Below are 23,039 nucleotides of genomic sequence, written 5' to 3'. Positions count from 1 at the left end.
GCGCTTTCTTTCATTTCTTTTTACTAGGACCAGTGCATTTTTTATCTTAGAAGTGCAGCAGCTATTAAACCAACTGCAACAGAATTTTGTTCTTATTGTAGTCAAAGGGGATAATGTGTCATTAAATCTGTAACAGTTCTCCTATGGCAATTCTAATGTGCAGAATGTATGAGGCTCCCACAGATAACAGGACCCTCACTCTGTCTTGCCACCCCCCCGCTGTTGTTGGGCTACAATCCTAGAGCCTAGTTATGGATATCCTGCAGCAGCTAGGGACCCAAGATTTAAAAATAGTGCCTTAATGATTACAATTGATTACAATTTCTTGCTGACCAGTGTATATTTCTGGTTATCATTCCCACTCCAAATCCCACACGATGGGAGAAGGATTATGGGGATCCAACTTGAGTCACAGTAGAAGAAGAGACCACTGAATGCTATGTGCCACCACAAAACAAGGAAATATATGTCACTTTGTGATCAGATTATGTGAACCTTGTAATTCTCTTTTTGATAGAGATTTAGAATATAATATATAGTGTATACTTATATTTGGTCCAGCACCTCAACCCCAATTCAAAGTCTTGATGAGCAAATCTAATGATAATTATTCATAATACTTTTCTGATTGACTTCATTATGGGGTTTGACTGCCTTACAAGCAGTAAGCCTATTTTATTTCTCTGCCTTCAGATCCGATAGGCTGTATCCGCTACAAACCTCAGAACCTATTACCCCATCCTCATATCTCTTGTTTCCATTCAGTAGACCACAGAACGGTCACACAATACTCTATTCTCCTCATCCCTCTGGCTGCCCCCTCTCTCTTGCCCAGACATGCCTGTGTAAGCCAACAGCTGGGCATATATTGCCCATCCCCCAGCACATTCTGGAGATAATACCCCCCTCCCTCCCTTAAGAGATCCCCAGCTGCAGTCAGACAGCTTCCCAGGCTGAGGGACATAAGTATGAGGGAAAACCGAGAGATAAATATCTCTTATTTCCGCTGATAAGAGATCAGGCTTTATGTGTCTGTTTTAATAAAATCAAGATTTAATCTACCTTCCATTACAGAGATTTTTTAGAATGACATACTAAATGAGCTTTTACCTGTTACAGTACACTCTGTCCTAAACATGCCAACTGCCAGTGTAGCTATAAAGTGGCAGTGCCAGGACCCTTACAAGAAAAACATGTTTTTGACTTAACACAGGCACACTTAGGTTTTCCATTAAAAAGTTGATCTGTAGGAAAATCAGATGCTCTGACAAGTGTGGGTGCTCAAAAAATGTTTGGAAATGTAATATAATAAATATCTAAAATACTTAAAGCAACAGTGCCATCCAAATCAAAGTACCCATATATACTCGAGTATAAGCCGATCCAAATATTAGCCAAGGTACCTAATTTTACCTAAGAAAACTGGAAAAACTTATTGACTCGAGTATAAGCCTAGGGTGGGAAATGCAGCAGCTATTGCTAAGTTTCAATAATCAAAATAAATACCAATACAATAACATTAAATGAGGCATCAGTGGGGTATATGTTTTTAAATATTTATTTCAAAGAAAAACAGTAAATTAGCTCTGTAAGTGGAGAAGAGGGTCAACAAAAACAATATGGTATCAACAATGATACCTTAAGAGTACTACCCCCTTAGCTCAATCAGCAACCCAGCTAAAACACAGAGTTAAAATCATTCAAAACTAAATATAGATTATACAGAATATAAAGTGCAATGTCTATTGCAGAATGGGACGGATGAGGATGCTAGATGGAGATGAATTGGGAGCGGGCCAGGGCAATGGAGCGTCTTGCGGGTGGCCTAATTTGAACACAAAGGACACAGGGTGCTAATCTGGAGGGACCCATGGCACCCGACTCGAGTATTAGCCGAGGGTGACTTTTTCAGCACATTTTGGGTGAAAAACTACGCTTATACTCGAGTATATACAGTAATTAAAATATTATGTACTGTTGCCCCACACTGGTAAAAGCTGTGTGTTTGCTTCATAATCACCACTATAGTTTATATAAACAGAGCTGCTGTGAAGCCATGGAGGTAGCTATTTAAATTAAAATAGCAGAAAAGCTCTGTAAAACACCATTATATTCTACAGAGCTTGCAAATGCATCCATCCTGCCTCTTCTCATAAATGGTGTGCAGCTGAGCCTTTTGATGTTGGAGCTGCTGCCAGCCTGGACCTGGCAGTAGCTCCAGGGTCTGGGTCTTTACAGCAAAGTTGCATCAGAAGGCCCAGTGAATCGGATGCATACACTGTTTTGAATGCAAACTCCAGAAATGACATAACCCCCTTTCTGACAGTGAAAGATATGCATCAAAACACATAGTTACATTTGTTTGAAAAAAGACCAAAGTTAATGAAGTTCAACTCCTTCAAATGAACCCCAGTGGAGTGTGACTCCATTAAATAATAGTACAGATATGGGACCCATTATCCAAAATGCTCTGGACCTGGGGTTTTCCAGATAAGGGGTCTTTCTGTAATTTGGATCTCCTGCTTTAAGTCTACTAAAAAAATCATTTAAACATTTAATAAAAACTATTGTTTTGCTACCAATAGGGATTAATAATGTGGTTGTAAAGGATACAGAAAAAGTGCTAAATCAGTTCTTTTCTTCTGTGTATATAATAGAGGAGTCACCTGATTCTTTATTGGGCAAGTTATTTGAAGGTTTGTTAAAGGAAAAACTATACCACCAATCAATGTAGATCTCTATAAAAATATATTGTTTAAAACAGCTCATATGTAAAACCCTGCTTCATATAAATAAACAGTTTTCATAAAAATATACTTTTTTAGTAGATATGCTATTGGGAAATCCTAAATAGAAAATTGCCATTTTAAGAATTAAGGGCCGCCTCCTGGGATCATGGGATTCACAGTGCACACAAACAATCCAAGGCACACACACATGCTAGGCCTCATCAGCCAATTAATGGACAGAGTTCTGCCTTTTACTTCCACACTACTAGTTACAGTTAGAGCTGCATTATTTCCTGTCAGGTGATCTTTGAGGGAGCACCCAGCCCATCACTAAATGGCGGCTCAAGGGAAAGGATGTAAAAGGGCAATGTTTATTGATATATATATATATGTATATTCCAGTTTGGCAAGATTCTTTAATAGGTCATGTAACATAATAACTAACTATATGTTAGTTAAGTATTCGTTCTGTGGGTATAGTTTTCCATAAGAGGTCACATTCAGAATTATGTTCTGGAGAATGGCATTATGAGCAGTAATCAGTGTGGCTTTATGAAGGAGAGGTTAGTAAAAAGTTGGACATTGGGATTTCAGTAGATGTGACCTTTTTGGATTTTGCCAAAGCATTGTATACAGTGCCCCACAACCAACTGCTTTTCAAACTAAGGTCTGTCAGTCTTAGTTTGTACATGGATAGGAAACTGGCTACAGGATCGGGTACAGAGGGTGGTTGTTAATGGTACATTCTCTGCTTGGAGTAAGGTTCTCAGTGGGGCCCCTCAGGGTTCTGTACTAGATCCACTTTTATTTAACTTGATTATTAATGACTTAGGGGAGGGTATTGTCAGTAATGTATCAGTGTTTGCAATTGACACAAAACTTGCAGCCCAATTAATTCCACCCAGGATGTGGCTACTTTGCAAAAGGATCTTGGCAAACTGGCAATCTGGTAGGGCAAGTGGCAGATGAGATTCAATGTTGATAAATGTACACTTATATGCTGGGACTGCATTAGGCAAATGGAGAAGGACCATGAAGTCCTTGTAAATAATAAACTTGGCTGTAGCAAGCAATGCCAGGCAGCAGCTGCAAGGGCAAACAAGGTTTTGAGCTGTATTTAATGGGGGAGGAGGGGGACATTCTCCCACTTTATACAGTGCTGGTAAGGCCCCATCTGGAATATGCCAAGCAGTTTTTATCTTCAGAGCTCAAGCAAGATATTATTGAATAAGAAAGGGTCCAAAGGTGGGCAACAAAGCTGGTTAAGTTGGGGTTGGAGAAGAGGTACTTAATATATAAGTGGATCATATCATAATCTCTCTAATGCTTTATTTACCAGTAGTTCCTTCCAACAGACATAAGGGCACCCATTACAATTAGAAGAAAGGAGCTGTGAAGTTGTGAAATTCCCTCCCTGAATCAATTGTACGGGCAGATACATTAGATTACGTCAAGAAGGGTTTGGATGGGTTTTTAGCAAGTGAGGAAATACAGAATTATTGGAAATAGCTCTAAGTACAAGTTAATCTAGGGACGGGTCCGATTGCCATCTTTGAGTCAAGAAGGAATTGTTTCTCCCTCTAAGGCAAATTGGAGAGGCTTGAGAATGATTTTTTGCCTTCCTCTGGATCAACTAGCATTAAGGAAGGTTTCATATAGACATAAAAGGTTGAACTTGATGGACGTGTGTCTTTTTTTAGCCTAACTTACTATGTTACTATATATACACATACTTATACAGGCCTCTCTATAAACTCACATATAAAAACTGTATATATATATATAGTTATATATATATATATATATCAATCAAGCCACTTTTAAAGACATTAAGAGTATCTGCCATCACAGCCTCACTGTTCTTACTGTGAAGAACCACCTACGCGTCTTCAAATAAAAGTTCATTTCCTCTAGTCTAAACGGGTGAACTTTGGTGTGTGGTTTTCTGTGGTGAGAAATAACCCCCCTCTACCTGCCTACAGTCCTCTTTAATGTACTTGTAAAGAGTAATCATGTCCCTATACTGTATCAAATGCTTTAGCAAAGTCCAAGTAGATCACATCCTCTGCCATCCCAAAGTCGAGGTTCCTGCTCACCTCCTCATTAAAGGCAATTAAATTGGTCAAGATCTGTTACACATAAAACCATTCTGGCACAAACACACAGTATTGTGATTTGTATTCAAGTATCATATCCCTTATTACTCATTCCAAAAGCTGTGAAAGCGGTAGCCTATAGTTATCAGGCACCTACACATGCATAAAGATCTGCCTGAATCTTTTTTTTTTCCAGTTGTCAATTTTAGTAAATAATATTTATATTTCTTTTGCCCTTTTAGTATTCAAAGCAGCAAGTTGGTATAATTTGTTCCCTTGATATTTTTTTTAATTTTACATGGCACCAATACTATAAATCGTTCTCTGTTTAAAAGAGTAAGTTGTTGTATTGCGCATTATGACTTGATTTTTTACAAGAGATTTGCTCAAAGTCTTTTAATGGAGGACTCCAGCTAAATGCTTTTACATTGCAGCTTTAAACTGGAGAGTTGCATGAAATTAATCTGTTAATACAATAGAAAAGCCTATCCTGGTAACATTAAAACTGTTAGAATAATGGAAGACTGGCCTATAATAATGGAAAATGGAAGACTGACTTATAATAATGGAAAACTAAAAAACTGACTTGTAAAGACTAGCCTAGAATACAGTGCATAGTGTACCCTCTGTTGTAAAATATAACCATATAAAAGTCACAGAAAAGTTCCACAACCATACAGAAGCAGAAGGCTCATAAGTGGCTTCTAATAAGCTCATATTTTACAATGGGGTTTGTTTATTATAATATCGCGTGACAAAAATTTACATCGCTAATTACCGATTATAACAGAGGACATCACTAAGCACTGTTTATAAGGATATCATTTGCTGGATATTTATGGCTTTTTGTGTATTATATGGGAATAACTGAAGACTTGTGACAAGGAATGAATTTCCCATAAGTTATTTACTACTTGTAACTGTATAATCATCATGTATTTCTATAGCATCTGCAAATTACACAGCAGTTTACAATAATTTACCAATCAAAGGTTACAGAATTAAAAGAGGATAAGAAGACTCTGCTCTCAGGAGCTTATGATCTGGTGTTTTATTCTATTTATTCACCGTACATGGAACTGTTCAGTCCCGTGGCTAAACAGAGAATATAGGAGCATAAATTATGAACTACAGACATCGCCACAACTCCTGTTCAGCAGAACAGAGAATAATCACATAAATAAAAGACTTCTGTGCAGTTAGTGGCTACATCACATTTGCCTTTTGACAACTGTTTTCGACATGATTACAACGCTAGTGAAAACACCCCTCTTGCTTTTTTGGTCAAGTGGTGGGCAGAATCATGTGATTCAATCTCTTTCAGGGTTGATGAAAAGAGACTGACCATTGAACGCATCAGTGGTATAATTAGCCTGACAAAATTTATAACCGCCCTCAGTTGTTTGCATTTTGGAGCGTTAGTCGCCCACAATAGCTGAAATCGGTTACGGGCAACTGAACCGCTCCATGGGTCCTTGGGGTGAAGACACACAGAGCTACTAGTAGCAGCTACTAAAATAGACAATGCCGATCATTTACTGATAATTGTCTTTACGTGTTTTACAGAGGCAATTCTAAGTATTGTTTATGGCAGGGTATTTTCTGGAGTTTAGTAGCCATGAGAAAGTAGCACTAGTAGCTCAGTGTGTCATCACCCTTAGCCTTAAACTGAAGTTAGATATCAATATATAGTCACTGGCGCATGATTCCTGTTAAATATGAAGCTTGCTGTGTATGTGTCGGATTGTTTGTTTGTTTATGGCCTTTGTTCCCAATGCTGCGCCAATTTAAACCCCTTCTTTTATTCTCTTTGCCCCACAGGTGTCAAACACCAATTTCAAGATAAAGGAAGATCTTGATAAGCACTTGTTTCGCCTAAATGAGATATTTGCAGCGAGGGGAGATTATGTCCAGAGCCTTAGATTCATGCAGCAGATGGCTGGTAACATCATCCAGCAGCTCACCAGCTTGCCCAACTGGCAGGGAACCAGTGTGAATCTCTCAGACATTGCAAGGCAGACCGGCACCATTGAGTATTACAGGTACTAAAATATGGTGGCATTTTGTTTGGGGATATGCTGAAGGCAGCGTGGAGGTGCAATGCATAACTATGTTTAGCTCTTTCTGGAAGTAATAATATGTTTATATGGATTTCTTTGTACTTTACATTTTTTTGAACCTGTACTTTAAAAATCTTTGTGAGGGTTTGGTAAATGTATAGCTATAGTTATTATTATTGTTAATATACACAAAGAATTATTATCGTTTATATACACAAAGCACCAAACAATAGGTACAAATGAATTGTAATCACAGTCTAACAATAAAGCTGATAACAATCGTGAGATAAATATTAATAATTACCATTGAGGAAGAACATATAAAGGAGAGAATCAGCCTTCATTAGTGGGCTAAGTGCAGCTACAGCCCAGAATGAAATGCGGGGTAAGCAGCCCACATCCAGTCCTTCCCAACCGTCTGACTTTCTCCCAGGCAGACAGGATCTAGATGACTTCCTTGCAATTATAGATGGAAACTAACTACCAGCTCAGTTTCCAGTGCTAGACCAACATACCTTAGCAAAGTTTGTCTCCTTGCTCAATACTAATCATGCCACAACAGTTGGCAAAATTGATGAACTGAAATCTGACTTTAATATCTTGCTTCACAATATCCAAAATATCAGGGAACGTGTTAACCCTATCCCTGACATGCCCATAGTTTACCAGACAAACCCTCCCCACCAGTCTCCCTGCCACGTCCCATGATAACCTGTCTCCTCAACTTAAAAGACAAAATACTATGCGGAGCCCATACTAATGGAGACCTTAGGTATGAAAACTCCAGAGTGCCCATCTACCCAGACTTTTCAGTGGGAATTACACTTACTGATGTCAAGAAATATCTGAGACACCTGCAGCTTTCTTATGTAGTGATCTTCCCAGCTAAACTGAGGGTGGTGGACAATGGCGAGACCCATTTTCGCCATAGGAAGCGAAAAGCTGGAAAACAGACCATAAAGATCTACCCACTGATATGAGTGAGCTACTCTTGCTAATTGAACATATACCTTTTCTCCTTGGAAATGCCAACTATACCTTACTGACCAAGAGTATGTCTTTACCCATTAAGACTCGTGTCTCTCTTCCTTTACTTATTTTACAGCTTATAATGCACCATACTTAACTTACTCTAGAGGGGTCTCTATATTGATAGCAAAAATGTGAACATACTCTTTAAATACCGTTATATTTTTCCCAGGGGGACAGTTTATTACACTTTACCTCTCCGTAATGGGCAAACCATTAATTATGGTCAATGACATCACTCCGTCTTTCTCAGATGATATACTCTACATCAGTGCTGTCCAACTGGCGGCCCGCGGGCTGACCCCCCTCTGTGTGGCCCCCCACCTGTCTGGCTGCTTTGATGGCTTACTTTTGTGTAAGCTTTAAATGGTATCAGTACTGTGATTAACTGCCCCCCCCCCTGCATGGTTCTCACCTCAGATTCAGGCTGTAAACCCTCTGTATTGTTTAAAAATGTTATCCCCTGTGTTGTTCACACCTTTTAATCTCTGCATTGTTCACCCCCTGCAGTGTTCACACCTCAGGCTCAGACTGTAATCACCCCCATTGTTCAGCTGTTCACACCTCAGACAGACTGTAGGAGCAGTAGAAACACACAAATAATCCCTGCACACTACAAAAAGAACATATACTGAGGTGGTACTGCAATTATGGAGTTTTTTAATATATAGTTATTGTGCAGACAGTAGGAGCAGTGCCAGCATTGTGTCACTGTATGCTGCTTGCGTGTGCCATACAGCATAGGGCAAGGAGAGTATGGCACACACAGGCAGGGTAGGGCAGGCAGAGTATGGCACACACAGGCAGCATAGGGCAGGGAGAGTATGGCACACACAGGCAGCATAGGGCAGGCAGAATATGGCACACACAGGCAGGGTAGGGCAGGCAGAGTATGGCACACACAGGCAGGGTAGGGCAGGCAGAGTATGGCACACACAGGCAGCATAGGGCAGGCATAATATGGCACACTGGCAGGGTAGGGCAGGCAGAGTATGGCACACACAGGCAGGGTAGGGCAGGCAGAGTATGGCACACACAGGCAGCATAGGGCAGGCAGAATATGGCACACACAGGCAGGGTAGGGCAGGCAGAGTATGGCACACACAGGCAGGGTAGGGCAGGCAGAGTATGGCACACACAGGCAGGGTAGGGCAGGCAGAGTATGGCACACACAGGCAGGGTAGGGCAGGCAGAATATGGCACACGCAGGCCAAGTATGGCATAAACCAGCCAAGAATGGCACACACAGTCAAAGTAGGCACGCAGGCAGGGGAGGGAAGGCAGAGTATGGCAGGTTTTTGCTGTAGCAGCTAAGTAAGCAAAATATATAGCCAACCCAAACCCCAATACAGTGTCAGTATGAAAGGACTCGCAGGCATCAAACCTCCTTGTCCAAATGTAGAGTGTCAAATAAGACATTCCATACCATAAGGCCAATATTCTGGAGTCAGGTGACAAATGTGGTAAACTACTGGCCTTCCTCAGCAGGGACCCTATATAAATCACTGTGATACCAATTATATAAACATCTAGAGGAAATCCCACCTCAAACCCCCTTGAATCAATATTTCATTATTATAGTCAGATTAATACAGTATTAATTCCTCCACAGGCCATATACTACACCAAAGTGCTGGGAAAAATGTCCACTAGCCAGCGGACTTCATCCACATGGTCTGTTTGTATAGTTGGATACAAGGTTCTGATATATTAGGGTAAACCTCTTAGGTATGCTGCTAAACCACTGATCAACTACTAATGTACTATACTAATGCATCTATAGTAACCATGTATGAAACCATGTCTGTACTCTGTTTCTTAAAGTTTTGATAACTAAAAAAAAAGCCCTGAAGCATGTGTAGCAAACAAATAAGCTACTGACTGGGAAAAGTCATTAAGTGTCACTTCTACCTTATACCTCAGATGCCCTGTTACTACTCTGAGAGATCCTATCCTATTTTATGTATCCTGCCATCCTACTCATCCCTCTGCCCTGTGCCCATTCCAGGATGGCATAAGACTTCTCTCTTCCCCAGTGCCTGCTCCTGCTTCTCCCACACCATATAGCCACAATTTTTACCTTGGTTTTGAGCCTCCTGAGGTAGGTTTTTTCAACTCCATGGCAGCAGCTCCCCTGAGGTTTAGCCTCCCCAAGCCTTAATGAAAATCTGCCCGTGCTTGTTTGGTTTCATGCTACCTTTTCCCTATGAGCTCAGTATTAATTACCTGTTTTTCTTCCAGGTGGCTCTCCTACCTCCTCCTTTTCATCTCTTACGTTGTTATCTGCCTCGTCACTTGCGTTGGACTGGCCAAAAAATCAAAGTGTCTGCTTTTAATGTAAGTGCTCCTGACCAGCATGGGACAGTAGGGTCTAGCTTTCTGCTCTTCCCTACACTAGCCCTATAACATAACCATGTGTTACTTTTGTTAGTGTCGTATTGTTTTTTTTTTTTACCATACACTGTGTTGATTAGTGGAGCGGTGCCCTTGTAATCACCTAACAGCAGTTAATGTCACTTTGTTCATTGTAATAGAGAAGACATATTTTGAATAAAGAAACATAAGACTTTGGAGTATCTGTATATGTTATACATAAAAGACTAAGAGACTGACGTAGGGAAGAGGGCTTTCAGTTTTTGGAGAACTGAGCCTTCAGCTACAGTCTCTTGGCCAGGGATTGGCTGCATCTTAACCTCATCACAGTAAGTCCTGGCAGCACCCAAGTAGCTGAGGGCTAGGCCCATGGCCAAAGGTGGCCATTATACGCAGAACAGCCTAGACCGGCATCCAGTCACTCCCCCTGGGGTTTGGGTTTGCCAAACATGACAGTAATTTAGAAATGCAAGAAATTATTAGTTGCTTAAATGTGAATTTCAAGAGTTTAACCCAGAGGCGGTGTTCTAAGTGTATGGCACTGCTGTCCATATACCAGTATAGTGTTTTCCTTCCATACAGAGTAGAACCAAGACAGAACCCAAGGAAAGACAGACAGTAAACAAGGAAAGCCTGCTTCAAAACTATAATCTTAAATTACATTACATTACATTAACATTTATTTATAAAGCGCCAACATATTCCGCAGCGCTGTACAATAAGTGGGTTACATACATTGGACATACAGAGTAACATATAAAGCAATCAATAACCGATACAAGAGGTGAAGAGGGCCCTGCCCAAAAGAGCTTACAATCTACAAAAGAGCTTACAATCTACAAATCTTTTGTTGCCATTTAAAGAGAAGTTGACTTGGAGGGCATTGTCAGTATTGGCTGAGGCTAATGAGTTCCATCAGTATGGCAACAAATTGCCAATATATATTATTTATTATAAATATTCAAATATTGCTAAATGCCTGACCTTCTACTCAGGACAGGCTGGAATTCTCGGGTGAGTTTTCTGTAAGACAGTTAAAGGGACAGAATACACCCCTTTTCAACACAAGCTAAATGAATAGGTCTTATGCTCAGCATATGCCTCAACATTTTGCCTATTGTTTTATTTAAGAAATATCTATGTTTTGTTATTTCTGGCACTAACGACCAACATCTGACCTGAAATCAGGCAGGTTTGATGTAGTCCCCGAACCGATGGTTCCTATGCCAAAGTGATAGAATTGGCCCAATATCGCCCACCTTTTGGTGGGCATACTGGGAGAAGATCTACTCGCTTGGTGACTTTGCCAAATGAGCGGATCTTACAGTGTATAGCCAACTTTAGAGAAGGGAGAGGTTTGTTTGTTTAGGTAAATTGGGAGCTCTAACCCATATGTCCTGTTTATAAAGTGTGGGGGGGGGGTAAATTCAGTAGCCCTACTTTTAAATTGGGCATTAATGATGCCCATTTTCTGGTATCTTTATAATGTGCTATATATTTAAATACTCTATGACTTTTCTTTAGTTTAATACGTGACTTTCTGAAGAGGGTCCTGTCTCATTAGAAGAATCTTGAATGTCCATCTGGCAGCTGCAGCCTCAAGCGTAATAGAATATTGCTTGTGCGTTATTGATTTTCTGCGCAAGTTTCAGAGATTTCATATCGTGGGGTTAATCTTACATAATAGGATCTGGCCTGAAATGAGTTCTCTATCTGAGGTTTATGTCACTTTTCTTGTAGCTTGTACATCAACAGCTTTATCTAGTAAAGGTTGTTTTGTATTGTAAAATTCTATTTTCTTTGTCACTCTTTGGTAGTTATTGTGCACTATTCTAACACTGTTAGAATAACACTGTTTGCTGATAGGCGGGTTATAAATTTGGCTTTTGGGTTTCTGTGTTTGCCTGCCCTTTCCATACAGTTATACGGTCCTCCAGGTTATTATAACTAGAAATAGCCCTGAATTCTATAGGCTGAATTTTTGTTTATGTACAGCTAAAGGGTGTGTGGGGGCATAGAGAGACACATTACTTTTCTATATGTTTTGTGCAAGACATAATGTGTACAGATATCAGAAAGGGTTCATATTTTTTTAACTACACTACCACTGCATTAGTGGGTTTTAAGTAGAAATAGTTAAATAATATTCCTTGTATCATTAGCAAGTTACAATAAGAACCATTAGTAATTCTTTGTACTGCTTCTGTGCTGTGTGGTATAAATATATGTTTATATCGGATATAAAGGCATAATATAAAGGTAGTTTATTGCTGCATTAAAATGAAATCTTATAAGTCCTTGTGAAGAGGAACAAGCAATCATACAAGGAGATGCTTTCCTTCTTCTGGAGGAAACCCTCAGGAGATTCTCTGATTACAGGTTTCTGTGGCTGGCCCAGTCCACCCCTCCTTGGTATCTATTGATTTCTGAGAGTGTTGTTTGGGATGGGAGTGGAAGCGATGGAGAGAGAGAGTAACTAAGTAAAAAAAATGAAAGAAAAAAGCCTGAGAAGACTGCGGTAGACATGAATAATTGATAAGTCACAGAGGAACAGGGCAGAGCCGTGCTGGACCGAGGCCGCGGACATAATGCAGAACCGAGTAGCTTGTAATGCAGGATTGAATAGACCACACTAATGCACACTGCTGCTAACTAGGGTATCACAAAGCATGGGAGGAAGCCACATCTACTCATCTACAATAAAAACCAACATAAACAGCTCACTCTGAACAATATGGAACATACACAACCCAATATTTAAAAAAAAAAAAGGAAAAAAGAGCATAATTTGTTACCTCTGGCCTGGCAATAACAACATCAGCTATGTTATAGAACACTGGTGGTTTAGTACAGCTCCCAGAATCCTTTGGATACTTATTGGTTGGTGGTGGATTATAGGATTTGTAGTTGTGTAAGAAGTATAGCATAAATGGTTTCTTATCCTTGTTACAGAAGCTATAGGTGGAATTATGGCCTGTACCAATAGCCTGTGTGTAGTGTATACATTTAGATCCCAGGAGAGGATGTTGCAGACCCATCAGAAAAGGACCACATTTGTGTTGGACAGATGTCTTGCAAAGTCCCAACTGGCTTTAATGTTTTCCACATACATGGACAAGTCAGCAGGCACTAAATCAGGGGTCCCCAACCTTTATTACTGGTGAGCCACAGTCAAATGTAAAAAGACTTGGAGAGCAACACAAGCACCATAAAAGTTCATGGAGGAGCCAAATAAGGGCTAAGATTGGCTGTTAGGCAGCCTCTATGCACCCTATCAGCTTACAGGGGCTTTATTTGGTAGGAAATCTTGTTTTTATTCAACCAAAACTTACTACCAAGTCAGGAATTCAAAAATAACTCCCTGGTTTGGGGGCACTGAGAGCAACATCCAAGGGGTTGGGGAGCAACATGTTGCCCCTGAGCCACTGGTTGGGGATCTTATGCTTGGCCAGCTCTAGTGTATAAGCTCCATAGGGCCATTACATAGCACTGGTATATAGATAAGAACAGTACTAATGAGGGACTTGTGTGAATGAACTGATAATGCCGTCAGGCGGTGACCATGTGTTTGTGATTTGTTTCAGAATGCTGTGCTTTGGGCTAATTGCTCTCATGCTGAGTTGGACATCCCTGGCCCTGGAAACCTCCTCCGCAATGGTAAGTGTCCAGCCAATTTTATAGTCTATTGGTCCATGGCAGGGAAATTAAATTGCAAGCTCTGCTGGTTTCAGAGACCAACGTGGAAGATTTTGGTGCAATATAAAGATGAGATAATAAGACATTATAGTGCAGCCTTATCCATCCAGCAGTCATGGTCCCAGTACATTTGAGCTGTTACAGATGTGGATGCTTTCCAGGACGTATCTATTTCACATACTGTAGCATTTCCCTTGCAACTGATTTCTGCACAGATAACACTTTCTTTCTGAGCCCACCCCGCCCATGATTGTTATACACACACTTGAAGCAATTTAAACCCATCACTGTTACAGTTTAGCCACTGTTTGATTCATAGCAGTGAAAGCTTTTACCCAACCTCTTCCCTTCCTGAGAGACGCTGCATAAATATATACTCGGGAGGAATGGTGCTAAAAGGGTCATTGCTCATTAAGATGTGGATCTGTCACAGAGGATGGTTGGTGCATAGGGGGAGCTTCTTAGATTACTCTCTCAAGTTTTAAGCAAATTAGTAGATTATCACTGATGAGCAATTAGCTCCATAGAAAGCTGACCATAATGTTGTAATTCCCTTGTTTATTGAGGCCACCAAATACAGAGTGGACCTCTGTCTGATATCAATCAGATGATTCTGTGGAAGCACAGGGACCACATTGTGGTGATGCTGTTCTTGCCCTCTAGAATTTTAAACCTGTCTTTTTGTAAAATTTAACATGCAGAAATGCCTTAGCCAGGGCATTTAATATGATAGTTTATATAGCACTTTGCTTGCACTTTATAGCATTTTTAGCACTTTCATATAGCACTTTGCAATTCATTTCTAATGCTTAGTGCCCAAAGGTGCAGATCTTTGAGCTCCTGAATGCACTTTCCCAGTTAATATAGTTTTTCTTGCCTACTCTATATACCACCTCCTAAATTGCAAGTAATTCAGATGTATAACTTAGGGAGCACCAGCCTTCACTTTGCTTTGCACCTTGCTCTAGATTTTTTTGCTTCCCCCCCCCCCCAGTGCTCTTGCACTTACCTCCTATTCATAAGTAAATGGTTACTCTAGACCCAGTAATGACCCAGATGCAGCATTTGAGTTTGGGTGTATCAATATTAATTGGTTCTAATATGGCATTTTTTTTTTTCAATCATACAGAAGCCTAAGGGCTGTGACACACGGGAAGATTAGTCGCACCACGACTAATCTCCCCGCAATGCCATTCCACCATCTAGAATGTAAATCACCGGTGAGATGGCATACACGGCGTAGAGAAAACTTTGGCGACTTTGGCAAATCGAAGCGCCGTGTATGCCATCCCACCAGCGATTTACATTCTAGCGGGTGGGGTGGCATTGCGGGGAGATTAGTCGCCAGCTACAAGGGAGATTTGTTGCAGCACAACTAATCTCCTTGTGTGTCACAGCCCTAAGGCTGATGCCCCATGGAGAGATTAGTCGTCTGCGATATATCTCGTCTACCGGGAGCGACTACTCTCTCCGAAAAGTTAATCGCTGGTGGAAATCCATACACGTCATGCCTTTTATAAAGTTGCCTGCAGGAGATAAAATGAAATGATGCGTATGCCTTTCCACGGCTGATTCACATTGTCGCTGGTGTAAAAGCATTCCAGAGAGATTAGTTGCCTGCAGTAGCAGAGATTTATAGCGGGCGACTAATCTCTCCATGAGGCATTAGCCTAAGAGATTGTATTTGTAGGTATATGCTTCACTTGCTCTCTCTCTTCATGCCATCTGCTATTATCTTTACTTTTGACCCCCCACCACATTTTAACTATAACCCATGCTTCCTGCTCTGTCCACCAAGATAAATAAATGGATTTGCTAATACATTCATGGCTACTATACTGTAAGTGGAAAGTGCTTTTGTTCCTGTGGGTTGTCACATTAAGACCCACATTCCCTATTAGAGTAATGAGTCTGTACATGTGTCATTAACTCCCCAAGGAAAGGCTACCATCTGGGTGGGAAGGCTGGCAATCCACTGATTGAACATCAGGCCCCTGGCCTCTCCTGCATTTGTTAGAGTACTAATTAACCCATCTGAGTGGTCAAAACATTCCCATAAAACACTTGCTCACCCAATTCTCCTGTCTAGCTTTACTACCAGATACCATAAAGCTATTCCATAATTGCTCAAATGCTTATAAATCTTTGTTTTATATCCATCTTTAAAGCTTTCCACAAATTCAGTGGTTTAAATACAGTTTGCTGCTCAGTATGATGTCTTAGATGCATATTTATCAGTGAGAAAAATGCACAGTTATATTTGCGATTAGACATTCTTTATATGAAACCTGGCTAACTGCTAATTGATCCAGAGAAAATCAAAAACCCCATCTGAAACTGTTCCAATTTGCCAAGACGGCAACTGGATGAGTCCCTGGATCAGCTTTGTACTAAGAGATATTTCCAATAACCCTGTATTCCCTCACTTGCTAAAAAGCCATCCATCCCCTTCCAAATATTTAGATGGAACCTTGTTTATTCTAATCAGAATGGTGCCCTGTGTCTGCTGATAGGACCTACTGCTAAATTATAATATGATCCCCTTATATATTTATACATAGTTATCATATCCCCCTATATGCGCCTCTTCTCCAGATCCAACTTGGCCAGTCTTTCTTTATAACTGAGACTTTCCATACCCTTTACCAGCTTAGTTGCCCTTCTCTGTACCCTCTCTAACTCAATAATGTCCCGTTTGAGCACTGGAGACCAAAACTGCACAGAATATTCTAGATGGGGCCTTACCAGCGCTCTGTAAAGGGGAAAAATAACCCCCTCCTCCTGTGAATCTATGCTGCTCTTAATACAGCTCAAAACCTTGTTTGACCTTGCAGCTGCTGCCTGGCATTGCTTGCTACAGCCAAGTTTATTATCTAAGTTCCCCCATCGTTTTCTCCACTATGGATTTCATTAGTACAGTCCCATTAAAGGGGTTGTTCAGTTAACTTTTAGTAATTTATAGAATGGCCAATGCTTAGCAACTTTTCAATTGGTCTTCATTATTTATTTTTTATCGTTTATGGATTATTCTTCTAACTTTCCAAATGGGGGTCACTGACCCCAGCAGCCATAAAACTATTGCGCTGTAAGGCTACAATTTTATTGTTATTGTTATTTTGTATCACTTATCTATAACCACTGCCTGGTTGCTAGCATTATTTGGAACCTAGCAACCGGATAGCGGCTGAAAAAATCTAAATTATTAAAAAAAACTACAAATAATAAAAAAATGAAGACCAACTGCAGATTGTCTCAGAATATCACTCTCTACATTACACTAAAAGTTAATTCAAAGGTGAGCAACGACAATATAAGTGTCTGCCCAGATTGCCACCCTAACAAAAGCACAACTGTGCTCTTTAGAGCAGAAGATTAAATCCCATTATGTTCTGGGTCACTGGAACGAGTAGAGTGGTGCAGAAGGTCAGGGATCATGAGGTTTGTACACCGTGGCCAAACAATGCAGCTAAAATTGTCAGTACAGGTATGAGAGTTGTTATCCAGAATGCTCAGGACCTGGGGTTTTCTGGATAATCTTTCCGTAATTCGGATCTCCTACATTAAGTCTACTAAAAAAATATTTAAACATGAATTAAACCCAATAGGATTGTTTTGGCTCCAATAAGAATTAATTATATCTTAGTTGGGATCAAGTACAGGTACTGTTTTATTATTCCAGAGAAAAAGGAAACCATTTTTAAAAATGTGAATTATTTGATTAAAATGGATTCTATGGGAGATGGCCTTTCCGTAATTCAACTTTCTGGATAATGGGTTTCCGGATAAGGGGTTAAGGCAAGTTACAAGATTCTGTTGGATGAAGATCTCACCCATGATCAATAGGTTTCCATAGGTCTAAGTGTGATCCAGTTGCTTTGCCCCCAGCCAGTTCAGCCCAGTGCAAGGGTAGCAAAATCGTTCCAAGATTCACTTGTTGGCACAACCTTACCAAATGAGCAGATCTCTCTGTGAAATGAGAAAAGGTAAAAATGGAAAAAATCTGTTCACAGTGGGAGTCCCTCTCAAAGTGTCTGAGCCAATATACCCACATTAACAGGCTTTTTAGTTTCTATTCTCAGACCGTCATTCCCTGCAATGCTAATGTAATTCTCCTTTTCCCATACACCTCAGCCATCAGTAATTACATTTCCTGCCTTCTCAGAACCTTGTTAAAGGCCCCAGGACCAAGCTATTTGCAGATAATTTCACTCATCAGTTCTGGAACAGCTTAGACATTTGGCTAGTTAAAAGGTGATGGTAATTATAAGTGGCATGCCTTTTTTTAAATGGCACCTAGTGGTGGAAGCATTGTTTCCCCCGCTAATAGAGTTTGCACTCTCATCGGGGTAAACAATACCAGCAAAGGGGTAGTTCACCCTTAAATAAAATTTCGGTTTAATGTAGTCAGTGACATTCTGGAACAATTTGCAATTGGTCCTCATTTTTCATTTTTTGTCGTTTTGGAATTATTTAGCTTTTTGTTCACCAGCTCTCCATGTTGGCATTTCAGGAGCTATCTGGGTCTAGATTGGTCTGGGTCCAGATAGCTGGCTGGTTACTAGGGTCCAGTTTACCATAGCAAACAGGCACTAGTGCGAAGGAAAGACTTGAATAGCCTGAATTGCAGCATAAGTATTGAGCGACAGAAATTTTTTTTTCTTCTTCAACATCAAATGTTAATTTTTGTTTTCCAATAGTGTTTTCTTTCTTTCTTTGTGAATAGCGGGGGAAGTAGATATGAAGTTCTGGCATTGGTACTGGTTACAAGGAATGAAGTGTTCACGTGTAACAGTGTTATATTCCAAGCTCTCTTCTTCTTTTAGGGCACCAGTGATTTCTGTGTGGCTCCAGACAAATTCATCATGAACATGACCCATGATCAGATCACAACAGGTAAATCAAGGCTGTAGCACAAGTTGGGTAAAAATAATCCTTATCTGAAATTAATTCCACCTTTACTTGTTTTAAAATGGGTTCTTTGTTGGGGTAAATAATCAACCTTGGGATTGTTATTCTTTAATATCTATGTTTGCAGTTTTTGTTAAATGTTTTCAATAATGATTTGAGACACTTATATATATCCACAGTTTTTTGTGCAGTATTACTTGTATTTGCACCATAAAAATGCCTGATGATTAAAAGCGGCACACAGCATGATGCTATTTTTTTTGGGAATGGGTCAGCCATATTTAGAGCTCAGTTTACCACTGGCCTCTGAGGGATGATGGAAGAAGTAGCCATTCCTCAGATACTATACACTATAGTGATGTGCGAGCCAGCTTGAAATCCGCAGGTTGGTTCAGGCCGACCTTTACACACTACTTGCAAGTTGCAGGTGGGTTCAGGCTGAGCGTTCACTTTGCCCTTCCTGCCCACAACCTTCCTCTGCCCAGCTTCCGCCTTCTGCAGGCCCGCCCCCTTTGTGATGTAGAGGTGGGGCGGGGCAAAACAGGTCTATAAATACAGCTGCCTTGCTGGGTCTTGTAGGGTTGGTTGCGGCTTGACATTGTCGACCCCCATATCACTAGTACACTGCAGCTTTTCATCAGCAGAAGGAAGAACTTATGGGCCAAAATACTGTGAAACACATATGAACATAAAGCATCATCATTTATTTATATAGCGCCACAGGTTACATAGAGCTGTACATCAATTTATAACAAACAGGGGTCTTACAATAAATTCACAAACAAAAGTTGCAGAATAAAAAAAAGTGTAGAGAGCGCCGCTCACAAATGATTGCAAATGTGTGCTCATAGCTTTTCTCTTTCTTCTTAATGTTCTCAAATTGTCTTTCTTATATTCAGCTGTTTTCTTTCCCTTCGTGTGTTAATGTATTTGTCCTGTTTCCTTTTATTCTCTGCTCCCTTTTAGCTGTTTTGTTAAGTCTTACCTTCTCCTCCTGCTCTACTGTATTCAGTGTCACATAAATAGAACTAGTTCATATATAGCAAGAATATCGAATATCATGTAAATAACAGCCTTATAAACAGAACTAAGTAATGTTATCTGTTTGGAGCTTAGTGATGTAATTTATATACATGATTCAGTTTAACTGTGTATAAACTTTGTGTATAATAAAAAATTATATATTCCCTATTGTAAAATATGAGTATTTTTGGTGGCTACTAATACCCTTATATTTTACATCATTATTCCATATACCCACATATTGTATATATATGTCTCGAAATCTCCACTTCCGTACAAAGAACATACTTAATTGCTTTTTTTTTTATTGCATGCCTTTCGCAGAAGTTGTCCATTACTATTTGTACTGCAGCCAGAGTCTGAGAAACCCTTTTCAGCAGGTAAAGTGTTTTTCTTCCTTGCGATATCACAATATGTCATCTTGCCAGGCTTTCTCTTATAAACATTACCCCCTTTGTCAAGGCCAAGGGTATGAAATTGACATACTTGCAGCTGCTGTGACAATTTTTAGCATCATTAGCCAGTGGGTGTAGCTTGGTGGGTTTGCACTTTAAGCCTATATAACCTGTATACCTCCGGTATTGCCACTGTCTCCATCTAACTGTTGCTAGAGCCAGCCTTGGGTGTCAGCAGTGGCGCTCCTGCCATTAACTTGCCTCAGGTGGCAGCATCCACAGCTTACTAGTGTTACTTTAAGATCCTAAGTTCCATGTATTAAGTGAAAATTCAGCTACCAGTGATGCGGCCCCTCCATACCCCTAAGGGAGTGCAAAAAGGTATGTGTAGGGGGGGGCGGTAAGGGGTTGTGGCAGCATCAGGTAGGCCCCCTGAGGGTGGCAATGAAGGCAGAATTCCCCCCGAATGTCATGTACTCTCGTTCCCTAGGTCACAATTTGTGCACCCATTAGTGATGAGCAAATCTGCCCCGTTTGGCTATGTTATGGCTAGTTTTCATGCCACGTAACTTTTTTCTGCAGCCATTAGAGTCTATAGGCATTTTTTCAGAGGCAAAACGTGGTGAAAATTTTCGCTCATCACTATCCCCCACTCTTGGCTTTTGGTCTCAGCTTGGAAGTGAGTTTGGTGGAATTCTGGATGGATTTCTGCTTCACTCCCACAATCTAGAGAACAATTTATTTTTTAGATTCCTCCCTTTTCTATTAACTTTCATGTTTTTACCTTTCCCTTCTTAATATCCATTTATAGCCAATTTCAAAAAGGTGTTTGCAAATGTCTAGTGGGGACTTCTTTTTGTCAGATAGGTTATACCCTCAAGTTATGATCATTCTTTTCTCAGATGTTATTTTTCATTCTGTATAAAATATACTGTTATATAACTAAGGATGAGTTATAAATGTATGTACTGTACCTGTTGTGGTCATGTTTATCCTTTCTGTTCTTTCTCTTTGCAGGCTCTGACAGTCTTCCAAAGGTCGCTCACAACTATGCAAATCCAGGTTCAAGGCTTACTGCAGTTTGCTGTGCCATTATTTCCCACAGCCCAGGTGAGGCCTCCTTGTGAACATTGTGCTTATAACCTGTGCTGTGTTGGTAATTTTAACCGACCAGAACCTTACTATACAACAAGACCCTGAGACAACACAGCAACACAGAACAGCAACTGAAATGTGTCACTAACAAATGAGACCCTGAAAATCTTAGCCTTTTATAGAGGATGACATACCTTATCTAAAAACTATATGATACCCCTTTTACAACTGTCTGTGTGCTCTGTGGTTACAGCTGTGCAAATAGCAAAGTGCATGTAGGGGCTTAGCTAGTCAGCACTATCATGTCTGGCCCTTGTGATTTTATAAGATGGTATATTTGACTTTTATATTCTATTTTATACCTTGCATATATAGTATATTTATATACCTTTATCTCCTACCTCACCTGCCTTGGGTTGTCTTTATAGGGGACACTGGGGGATTTTATGTATCCCTTTATACAGAACTTACCCGTCATACGTGAGTGTCTCAACAGCTGCACAATCCACATAAGCAGTAAACACTAGCCCTGCAGTAGCTTAATTGTGGCACTTCAGCTGCTATAGACGTGCAACTCCCAGCATCCTTTTTTTTTGCCTTTTCTTGGTTTGTTTTTAGGGATTTTGGGAGGTGTAACTCTTCAGTGGCTCCTATAGACTGTGTATTGGCTTTCTTTAATACAGGCAACTCCAAAATAAGTGTTTGTTGTGATTTATGTACTACAACTATTATTGACACTCATATCTACAATTTCTTACTGTTTTGTTGTTCTGACTCCTTAAAAGAAAGTCAATAGGGTTAAATCTTATTTTTATTTATTTTGGGTGATACAGAAGGACTTGTTGGGTATACAGCTACTTCTAAACACTTCTGAATCCAACCTTCATCAGATTACAGCTCTGCTGGATTGCAGAGGACTACACAAGGTAAGCAGCAAGCTGGTTGTAGTGGGTGTATGTATGGATAGTTGCCAACAGTTGCTATTTGGTGCAAAAGTCTGTAATCAAACTGTTGAAACTTATGCCTTTCATATTCTGCGGCCAGGATCATCCCCAAGGACAGGACTGTTTTGGGATAATTATATAAGAAGATGTCCTTGCAGTCCCAGTGGGCAGGCTGATTCTCTGGGCTTTATCAGGCCTCTACTTGAGAGCTCTGGCACAATACTAGTTTCATATGGGGAGCACCTTAAATTTGGCTGCTAAGGACCTGCCCTTGGTAGTCTCTATATATTAGCCCAGTACCTCTACCACAGTGTGTCTAATGGAATGTCTGTCTGGCCACAGGACTATCTGGAGGCTCTGATTGGCATCTGCTATGATGGAGTAGAAGGAATGCTGTATCTAGGTCTGTTCTCACTGCTGGCAGCGTTGGCGTTTACTGCCATGGTGTGTGCAATGCCACAAGCCTGGAAACACTTGGAAGCTCGGTGAGTTGTTTGTTTGCATGATTCAAAAAGGATATTTCCATCCTCTGTCTATACAGGAGGGGGAGATAAAATCTCTGTAATTAATCAGATTGTCCATATAAACTTTCATCTTATTTTCATTTACCTTTCTCAGTAGTGATGTACTGTGTTTTTATGTGAACTCATTGTCTGTTAAAATGTTTATTTCTTTTTGGCCTTTTGTGCTC

The 23,039-nt window shown here is 40.3% G+C and overlaps 2 protein-coding genes across 2 annotated transcripts in view; one reads left to right on the top strand and one right to left on the bottom strand.

Annotated features, from left to right (window-relative positions):
• Positions 1-21,362, bottom strand: part of dnai2 (dynein axonemal intermediate chain 2) — a 64,757-nt gene extending 43,395 nt beyond the window's left edge. Inside the window, exon 1 of the mRNA XM_031894349.1 lies at positions 21,284-21,362. Within this exon, the coding sequence (XP_031750209.1) occupies positions 21,284-21,296 (13 nt within the window). The 5' untranslated portion in view covers positions 21,297-21,362. The remainder of the gene's footprint in view (positions 1-21,283) is intronic.
• The window catches only part of ttyh2 (tweety family member 2), a gene marked incomplete at its 3' end in the record, with an annotated part of 59,689 nt that overhangs the window by 27,824 nt on the left and 8,826 nt on the right, over positions 1-23,039 (top strand). Inside the window, 8 exon segments of the mRNA NM_204080.1 lie at positions 6,647-6,867; positions 10,156-10,251; positions 13,872-13,944; positions 18,807-18,876; positions 20,239-20,294; positions 21,327-21,419; positions 22,238-22,330; positions 22,691-22,833. Of these exon segments, the coding sequence (NP_989411.1) occupies positions 6,647-6,867; positions 10,156-10,251; positions 13,872-13,944; positions 18,807-18,876; positions 20,239-20,294; positions 21,327-21,419; positions 22,238-22,330; positions 22,691-22,833 (845 nt within the window).

This window comes from Xenopus tropicalis, chromosome 10 (genome assembly GCF_000004195.4).
Source record: "Xenopus tropicalis strain Nigerian chromosome 10, UCB_Xtro_10.0, whole genome shotgun sequence".
Classification (NCBI taxonomy): Eukaryota; Metazoa; Chordata; class Amphibia; order Anura; family Pipidae; genus Xenopus; species Xenopus tropicalis.
Note: the sequence above shows the minus strand (reverse complement) of the source record. Positions and strands in the feature narration are given on the sequence as shown.